The sequence below is a fragment of the Melospiza georgiana genome, chromosome 1 (assembly GCF_028018845.1).
Source record: "Melospiza georgiana isolate bMelGeo1 chromosome 1, bMelGeo1.pri, whole genome shotgun sequence".
NCBI classification, from domain to species: domain Eukaryota; kingdom Metazoa; phylum Chordata; class Aves; order Passeriformes; family Passerellidae; genus Melospiza; species Melospiza georgiana.
In genome coordinates, this window is record NC_080430.1 from 2,926,069 (window position 1) to 2,935,819 (window position 9,751).

General features: G+C 46.6%; 1 protein-coding gene across 3 annotated transcripts in view; it reads left to right on the forward strand.

Moving 5' to 3' along the window:
* The window catches only part of CCDC13 (coiled-coil domain containing 13), a 30,135-nt gene extending 26,647 nt beyond the window's left edge, over positions 1–3,488 (forward strand). For all 3 annotated transcript variants that reach the window (XM_058040822.1, XM_058040831.1, XM_058040837.1), the window contains 2 exons: positions 1,961–2,060; positions 2,256–3,488. In XM_058040822.1, coding sequence (XP_057896805.1) covers positions 1,961–2,060; positions 2,256–2,400 — 245 coding nt within the window. In that variant the 3' untranslated portion in view covers positions 2,401–3,488. The remainder of the gene's footprint in view (positions 1–1,960; positions 2,061–2,255) is intronic.
* The last annotated feature ends 6,263 nt before the right edge of the window (positions 3,489–9,751 follow it).

The following is a 9,751-nucleotide window of genomic DNA, read 5'->3' on the forward strand; positions in this document are numbered from 1 at the left end:
TTTGCTCAAGTTTTGTTGTGCTGTAGTAAAGTTTTAGTAACTCTCCTTTGCTGGCTGGCATTTCATAGCCAGAGGAAGAAGCTGTTTTCACCAGTGACAGATCCCTTCTCACTAAATATTTAGTTCATTAATCTCCTCTGCTTAAGGACTAAAAGCAAAAGTAGAAAAGGATTGGCAGTAAGGCTAATAAGGAGAAATCCTCTCTAAATCCATGAGATGAGTAGGTAACAATCTATTCCACTCCCCTGCTTTGATGAGAGCTTTGTGATGTGCCAAAATTGGAGTTTATACAAGAACCAAGTCTGTAGCACACCTCTTCAGCAGAGCATGGAGGTTATCTCAATGCTTTCATGCCAGTGGTTGAGGAAAGAAGGAAAAATGAAAAGCTTGAATACAAAATAGAGACTAGAGAACATCCTAATTAACATAATATTTTCCTTTCTTTCTGAAAGTACAAAATTGTAGAGAGCTGATCTAATTGCTAGTCTAATGTTTCTGATCCCTTCAATTCAAGGGAAGTAGATAAAGATGCTAAGGAGCTGCAAACAACCCAGTTGTGTTTTTAAATCATTCAGGCTTTTCATTTTCTGTGCCTTTTTTTCCTGTTTTATCCAAATTCCAAATTATCAAAGAATAATCCCAGAGGAGGGATAGGTAAGTAACAGCAGGTTTTTCCTCAGCCCTGTAAAGCACAGCCTCAAGATCAAAAGCATTTTTTAGCTGTACAATGCAGCCTTTTCTTCTCATTTGTTTTTGTCAGAGTTCAGTACTCTCCAACCAGGTTCTTTCAGATAATTCCACACAAGGAGGATTTAGTGTTTTAATACCAAATTTGAAGATATTTGATATTATGAGGGAAATGGATTGGGCAAAGGGATACAGAAATGTGCCAACACAACAACACAAGCACAAACCAGCAATTGCAGTGTTCAGTAGGAGCACAGCACAGATTCCAGCCTGGCTGTTCCCTGTCCTGGTGCTGGATTCCCAGTTAGGACTGCAGCCAGCTCCAGCCTGTTGTTCTCTTCATTTAGCTGCTTTCTTGATTTTTATAATTTATCTGGGGCTGATCCACACAAATCCTTCCCTCATGTTACCTGGCTCCAGGTAGGTAGTGCTGGCTATTGATTATTTTAGAGAAAGCCATTTATTCACATTTACTAAAATGGTTCAGCCTTCTGTCTAGAGCAGAGATCACCCTGCAGTCCTCAGGGCTGGGATGAGTTCAGCATCCTCTGCAATAGCTCTGCTCCCTTCCTGCTCTCCTTTCTGAGCTCCCTGAGCACTTCTCTGCTCCTCCTTCCACTGCAGCCATTCACTGGTCACAGCTTTTGCTTCTCCAGTCCCAGCTGTAAATTTGAATTATATGTTTCTCTACCACCCTGAAAAAAGTTTCTGAATTTTTTGGGATGACCAGAGCTGCATGTTTTGGGTAGATCTTTATTTAGAAAAGCATTCTTGAAGTAGAACCTTGGTTTGAAGTAAACCTTGCAGTACATTTAAACTACATTTTGTTTATGCTGAGGATCAAAGTGCTTTACAAAAGTTGTTTCAATGGGTGCCACGTGCAAACTTTGTCCCAGACATTCAGGAAGCCACAGCTGTCATAATCTGAAACACAATTGCAAGATTAACATCAAATTAATCCTTTTCAGCTGTCTGTAACCTCTTGTTTTGGTCACTTCAATATTTTGAATTAGTTTTCCTCCCTACATATGTAGGCATATGAAGTGTAAATTCATCATGTTTTCATTTTACTGGAAGGAAATTAAAATAATTCTGTCATATATTTATGATATGTTATGGATGCAACATAGAATTTAGGAGATTAAATATTTATTTAAGAGATTAAGTACATTATTTGAGAGAATAAATTCAGTGTTGTTTGACACTGACTCAGCATGCTGCCAAAACTGATTTGCTGTTTCACTAAAACTCCATTCTGTGATTGAACCTGCAGCCCAGGCCAGCGTCCCCGTGCATGTGAGTGACAGAGAGGAGCTCTCTGCAGCCCTGGCTGAGCTGCCCCTGGAGTCTCAGCTGGAGGAGCTGAGCAGGAGGTATGTTCTCCCTTTCTCCCTGCTGGGATTGCTCTGTCCTGCCCCAGGGAGAGGAGGAGCAAGGGCTCAGTTTGCTCTTTCTCAGGGCTCTGGCTTTCAGTGTTTTGTCCCCACAGCACAGGTGACTGTTCTCAGTTTGCTTTGAAGCTCCCCAGCTCACAGGGAGGTTTTTTTTTTCCTTTTGTTTCCTTGCAGGCTTGGCTTCCAGCTGGATGAGAACAAAAGTCTGAAGGAGACTGTGACAGCCAAAGGGGAGGATTTTGAACTGCATCAAGCCACAATGGAGAAAGTGAGGGATGGGTTTGCAGAGGGTGCTCAGCCCCACACACCAAAGAGTTAATCCAGATATTGCCAGACCTTTGGGCTGCAGAGCAGGGACAGAGCCCAGGCACCAGTGTCATTTTGCAGCCTCAGATCCTGTCACTTCTTCAGCATTTGCAGGAGACGATGAGAAGCAGAGATGAAATACAAAAGTGAAGGTTTTATGTGTCAGCACTTTCTGTCTCTGAGGCTTGGCAAGCAGGGTGGTGGGTGTAGTTTGGGAAGCTGCAATTCTGCAGGGGGATTTGGGACAAAACCTTCCAGGTTCCAGCACAGTGTTCCCTGGCAGGGCTTGATATTCAATCTGCTGCTGCCTTTATCAGCTCAGGAAGGAATTTGCTGTGCAAAAGTTAGGCCAGCCCCCTTCCTTAGAACAAAACAAGCTCTGTTTTTATCCCACACTGCTACCTGCCTGTCTCAGGCTTTCTGTAGCACTTCAGTGCCCAGGCACAGGATTAGCCTGACCTGGGACTATCTGCACATCAGCTCTGGGTGGGCTCCTCTCATCATCCCAACCTCTCTCTTTGCTTGAACATGCAGCAGATTTCTGAGTTTCCACTGAAGAGCTGTGCAGATTACCCCTGCAATGAGTCAACCTACCTTAAATTCAGCTCATTCCATAAAAAACTTGCCACTCAGGTTATGAATTCCCTATTTCCGGGTCTCTGCATTCATCCATTGGGCAGATCTTGTTCTCCCTGGGAAGAAATGTTATAAAATGCAGGCAAGGTCCTCACTGCAGCAGTGCTGGGACTTTTGGAGCTGCTGCAAACCCTGGCAGCCCTGTCCTTCTCTGCTGCAGCACAGTGAGGACACAGAGTGCAAGCTAATCAGGCATTGCCATGCAGCCTGCCAGTGCACAGCAGCCTTGGGGATTCCAGGCAAATGGAGAGCCAGGCATTTTTGTACAGTGCTGCTTTGTTTCTCACTTGAAAGTCTTGAAAGCTTTTATTTTTTTTCTCCTTTGCTTTGTCAGCCTCTTTTTATGAGCCTGAAATTTGTCAGGCTTTAACCCCAGGCAGCACCACCATGAATTTGCATTTCAGGGCTAAATGCACCAGTGCAAAGTAGATTTTTGGGTTTCATCCTGACTGCCCTGTGCAGAGTGGAAAAAAGCAGAGCAGGAGTCACTCCAGATGTGTTGTTCCTGTCTTTTTTTTTTTCCTGTTTAGGTTCAGAAATATCTCTTTTCAAGAAATGTTTCTTTTCAAACAGTTTTAGGAGTCCCGGATGGAGGAAGTCAGGGAGCTGGGGGATAAGCTCAGCACCTGGGACTTAGCAGGGAATTAACCCTCCCTGTGCTGCACTGCCCTAGGGCTCAGCCCAGCTCTCTCACAAAAAGCAGGACCATCCATTGCAATATTTTTCCTGCCAGTATCATCAGAGGAAAAAGCACCTTGCAACCCTCAATCATCTCTGGACAACTTGAGGAATAAATCCTGCCTCGAGAGGAGCCACAGCTTTGGTGTCAGCTCCATGCTGATGCTCTGTGGAGGGGAGGAATCCTCTGGTGGGGATTTTAAGGAGCTGCAGGAGGGAGCAGATCCCTTGGGGAAGCTGTGGGAGCTGTGCTGCTAAATTCAGGCTGGAACTTGGAGCTGCAGGTTCTGATTTCACTTACACAGGAGTGTGAATCAATAATAATTTCCCAGGAGCAGAGCAGAGGCATCTGCTGCCCTTCCTGGTGCCCTGGCCCAGGGAAGCTGCGAAAATCAAACCTCTCTCCAGGAAAAGGGCTCTGAGTCAGCCCCTGAAGCACAGGGAGGAAACTGGGATCTCACAGAACACACATGGACATTTTCTCCTTTTTCCTGCACCACCAAATGCTTACCAAAGAAAGAACCCAACCACTATAAAGCAGTTTATTTAGGCAGCCTGTACCTGCAAGCAGCTGCTGCTCATGGAAATGTGCAATCTGTCTCCTGTCACAGTGGGGAGTGCACAATGTCCAGGGCTTCTCAGGATTTTGAAATGCACTTCCCCAGAGTGACCTGGCTTGAATTCTCCCCGTGCTGCCTCTTGCTGGTTCCCAGTTTTCAAGAAATGAGACCAATTTTCTTGCAGCATTTTGCTAAATATGAGGAACCCTGGCAGACCTTGGGAGCAGCAGCCCCTGCCCATCACTCAGAGAACAAAATCAATGTCAATATTTTTGTTTCTGCCTGAAAAATCCCCACACTGGAGATCCTCAGCCCCAGGATCTCTCCAGCACAGTTTCTTTCAGGGATACAGCTGATGTGAAATCACCACAACCCCCTGCTTCCCTTGGAACTTTCAGTGGTGTTTTTTTCCCTCATGGATAAACATCAGCCTGTTAAAATCCTAACTTTCAGTTCAAATCTGAATTTCTCTGGCTCCAGTTTGCAGCCAGCCATCATTTTGCCTCTCTGGCTCTTGCTGGTTCCCAGTTTTCAAGAAATGAGACCAATTTTCTTGCAGCATTTTGCTAAATATAAGGAACCCTGGCAGACCTTGGGAGCAGCAGCCCCCTGCACCCGAACCCATCACTCAGAGACCAAAATCAATGTCAATATTTTTCTCTCTGCCTGAAAAATCCCCACACTGGAGATCCTCAGCCCCAGGATCACTCCAGCACAGTTTCTTTCAGGGATACAGCTGATGTGAAATCACCACAACCCCCTGCTTCCCTTGGAACTTTCAGTGTTTTATTTTTCCCTCATAGATAAAAAACAGGCTGTTAAAATCCTGTGTTTCAGTTCAAATTTGAATTTCTCTGGCTCCAGTTTGCAGCCAGCCATCGTTTTGCCTCTCTCAGATAAAAGCACTGTGAGTCCCCAGCATTTCCTCACTGGGACAACCCTCATCCAGTGAGAACTCGTGTCCCAGGCAGCTTTTTGATAAGCTCTGAGTTTTTTCAGCCTCTCCCTGCAGCTGAGGGTGGTGACAGGCTAGAGGTGACATCTCTGGCACAGGCTGGTGGGTACAGTTAAAGTTAATTTTACTGCCAGTATTTAGTTATGGGCACTCCTTGTTAGCATTTAGGCAGATTTAACTGCAAATATGAGTTCTCCAAACTCTTGGAGAACCAAAATCTGTCTCCTGCCCTGGAGCTGGGCAGAGCTCCTGCATGGAGCAGCCATCAGGTGCTGATGGATGGATCCCATTTCAAAGTACAGCTGAACTGCTGGCAATAAATGATCTTTGATGAATTGTCCTCCTTTCCTTTGGGCCTCTTGCCAGCAGTTTACCTGCAAAGAGCTTTCCAAAGTGGCTGTAAGATGAATTGAGTTGCATCAGGGTGGTTAAACACAGTATTGACACAGGAGAGCTCTCCCTGCCCTGGGATCTGCTTGGACAGGGGGCACAGGATCAGCTGGGGGGTCAGAGCCCATCCCATGGGAATTCAGAGCTGTGCATTGGGGCTGTGGCTGGCTCCTGCCCTCCCAAAGCAGGACAGGGGTGGCAGGAGGAGATGGATTTCAGTTTTGGTGTGGGACAAATGGGGAAGAAGCTGGTGGCACAGGGGAGCTGAGTTGGAAACTGCTTTGCTGACCCCCCCCAGCAGCCCCAGCCATGAGCTGCCACTGCCCTCAAGGCACAGTGCAGGACAAAAGGGAAGAGGTTCAGCTTTAAATGGAAAAACACTCTGGCAGAGCCCCTGTGCTCTAAATTAAGCACGACAAAGCCAAGAGGGGTGTTGGGTTTCTCATTCCTCCCTTCATCCTCTCCCCTCCAGCTCCTGAGCTGGCTGCTCCCATGGGACAGGCTGGCCTCGCTCACAAATGCCACCCAAATCCCTGGCATCTCCTCTTACAGCTCCCAAACCATCCCAGGAGGGACCCTGGGCTCACAGCAGATCCTGGGTCAGGGAGAAGAGGGAGCTGGGGGTGCAGCAAGGAGCAGAGGGGTCATTCCAGCCTGTCCCTGACCTAACTGGGACATTCTGGGGGAATGGGAGGGGATTGGGAGGGGAGGAGCTGGAGGAAGGGTGTTGGACATGATCTGGGTGAGGGGAGGTGGTGGGAGCTCCTTCAGAGCCTTCATGGGGTGGCTGAAAATTTGGGAGCTTGGATGGGATAATGGGTGCCATGGGGGATGGACAGAGCCATTGTGGGGGTGCTGAGGGGTCCTGGAGGTGGGGATGGATGGATGGATGGATGGATGGATGGATGGATGGATGGATGGATGGATGGATGGATGATGGATGGATGGATGGATGGATGGATGGATGGATGGATGGATGGATGGATGATGGATGGATGGATGGATGGATGGATGGATGGATGGATGGATGGATGGATGAAAGATGGATGGATGGATGAAAGATGGATGGATGGATGATGGATGGATGGATGGATGGATGGATGGATGGATGGATGGATGGATGATGGATGGATGGATGGATGGATGATGGATGATGGATGGATGGATGATGGATGGATGATGGATGGATGGATGGATGGATGGATGGATGGATGGATGGATGGATGGATGGATGGATGAGGGATGGATGGATGGATAATGGATGGATGGATGAGGGATGGATGGATGGATGGAGGGATGATGGATGATGGATGGATGGATGGATGGATGGATGGATGGATGGATGGATGGATGGATGGATGGATGGATGAAAGATGGATGGATGATAGATGGATGGATGATGGATGGATGGATGAGGGATGGATGGATGGATGATGGATGGATGGATGAGGGATGGATGGATGGATGGATGGATGGATGGATGGATGGATGGATGATGGATGGATGGATGGATGGATGGATGGATGGATGGATGGATGAGGGATGGATGGATGGATGGATGGATGAGGGATGGATGGATGGATGGATGGATGGATGGATGGATGGATGGATACAAGGATGGATGGATGGATGGATGGATGGATGAGGGATGGATGGATGGATGGATGGATGGATGGATGGATGGATGGATGATGGATGGATGGATGGATGGATGGATGATGGATGGATGGATGGATGGATGGATGGATGGATGGATGGATGGATGTCACGTCCCTGTCTCTTGAGCCATCCTGGTGGGATTGGCATGTTCCCAGTGATGTCTGATGAGGAACCCAATGGGACAACCACAGGCAGTGAAAATAATCCATGTGAGAACAGGAGAGGGACTCTGGACAAGGACAGGGAATGTAGGAACGGGGGAATGGCTTTAAACTGAAAGAATGGGGTAGGTTTAGAAGGGATATTGGGAGGGAAGTCCTGGCTGTGAGAGTGGTGGGCCCTGGCACAGGGTGCCCAGAGCAGCTGTGGCTGCCCCTGGATCCCTGGCAGTGCCCGAGTCCAGGCTGGACACAGCGTGGAGCACCCTGGGATGGTGGGAGGTGTCCCTGCCCATGGCAGGGGGTGGGGTTAGAGGAACTTTAATGTCCTTCCCAACCCAAACCATTCTAGGATTCTGTAATTAAAACCTTCCCTGCTTCCCATTCAAATTTCTGCTCCAGCAGCCAGGGACTTTGTGTGGTGTCCCCATTAATGTCCCCACTTTGTCCCAAGCCTCCCTGAGATAGAGCCAAGCCCCTTTCCTGGAACCCCACCTCCTTTCTCAGGCCCTACAGAGGGCCCTGGCCTCAAATCCTGTGCCCCAACTTCCAGCAAGCCTCCAAATATTTGAAAAAATATCACTTGAACCAACTCAGAGCCGTAAACACTGGGGCCATAAAACACAGAAATGTCCCCAGTGCTGAGGAAGACACCCTGGTCACATTAAAATAAATCCCATTATAGTAAGAATCAGAAGCAAGGTGGCTAATTTTTTATAATATCTATAAATTAAAGCTAAACTATTTTTTATCACCACAGCTCCCAGAGCCTCATGAAAAACCACTGCTTGGCCCTTCACCAGTGTTGCCCTTTGAATTCAGCAGGATTATAGATTTCTCAGGATTGAAAAAAATAATAAAAAATAATATAATAAGTAATAAAAATAATAAAGAAGGTGAAAATCTAACATCTGCCTGAAACTCCCTAAATGATGCCAGTGCCCAAGGGGAGCAGCACCATGGGGCTGTGACAAAAACAAAAGAAAAACACAAAAAAGAAGAAAAAAAATAGGAAAAAATAATAAATTTGAGGGCTGCCTTTGCTTTCTGCATGGATTGGGATGGGGAGTGGTGGGTTTGGGAGCCAGGGGGTGACACTGATCTGCTTTTCCTCATTGCCTCCCTCGTGTCCCCAACACCACACCGACCCCATGTCCATCTGTGTGCAGATTTCTTTTCCCTCCTTGCTGGCCACAAACCCCTGTCTGCCACAGGCACCGGGAGATGGAGGAATTGTGAGGAATTGTGAGGAATTGTGAGGAATTGTGTCCCGTGTTATCTGCAGCGATCTCTTAATTAGCCAGGCAATTACTGTGAGGTCTGGGAGCCCCCGGGCAGGGATGGAGCTGCAGCAGCAGGATCAAGGCTGGGCCATCCAAGGGCCAATATTATAATATGTATTTATAATAACCTGCATCCAGATTGTTATAAATACATATTATAATATTGGCCTTCCACAAATATTAAAATGGATGTTATATGTGTAATGTTAAAGTAACTTTGTTATAAAAATATAGTTTTTATTCCTGTTAGACATAGCATTGAAATGACTGATAGATGATAGAAATATATTTGTGTTGAAATTCCTGCTTGGTTGAGATAACATTCAATGAACAGATGAAGAGGACCCCAATTTATGATATGCCAACTATCAAACTTCACATCAGTAGAAAACAGACCAAAGCCCAAACTAAAGGTGATAACAAACCACAGCCAAGAAATAAACACACTCTGAAAAGGCAGACCCGAGGAGGAGCCCTGCTAAACAGTTCTCAGAACATGTAAACTAGTTTGGGGAAAAGTTTATTATGCATAATTGTGAATATCTAACAGGCTGGTGCAATAGAAGTGGTATATAAAGGGTGAAACAGCAGGTGAATGCCAAGCACCCAGCCATAAATCTTTGCTTTATTGTCTTTTTCTCCTCTTGTCCTTTATTAAACTTTTACATTTTTACAGGAGAGGGAACCTTGTTTTTCACAAGATGAAAGTTCCTCGTTAGGTGCTGGGAGTGTCAGCACACTGCCCTGGCTGGGGAGAGCCTCTCTGTGTGCACCAGGTGGAAAACAAAAAACAAAACCATGCTAAAAAGGCTTTTTGTTAACAGCAGAGCTGGGCTGATCCCAGGGCTGTAGATCCTCCCTCCCAGAACAAACCAGCCACAGAGGGATTTATAAAATCCAAATTTATACAATATAAAATCATTAAAATATAACATTTTTATAGATTGTCTGCCTTGTTTCTCCATGCTGACCCCTCAGGCAGCCCAGGGATGCTCAGGGAGCCCCAGGGTGAGCTGTGCCCAGATGTCACAGGGGTTGGTGACAG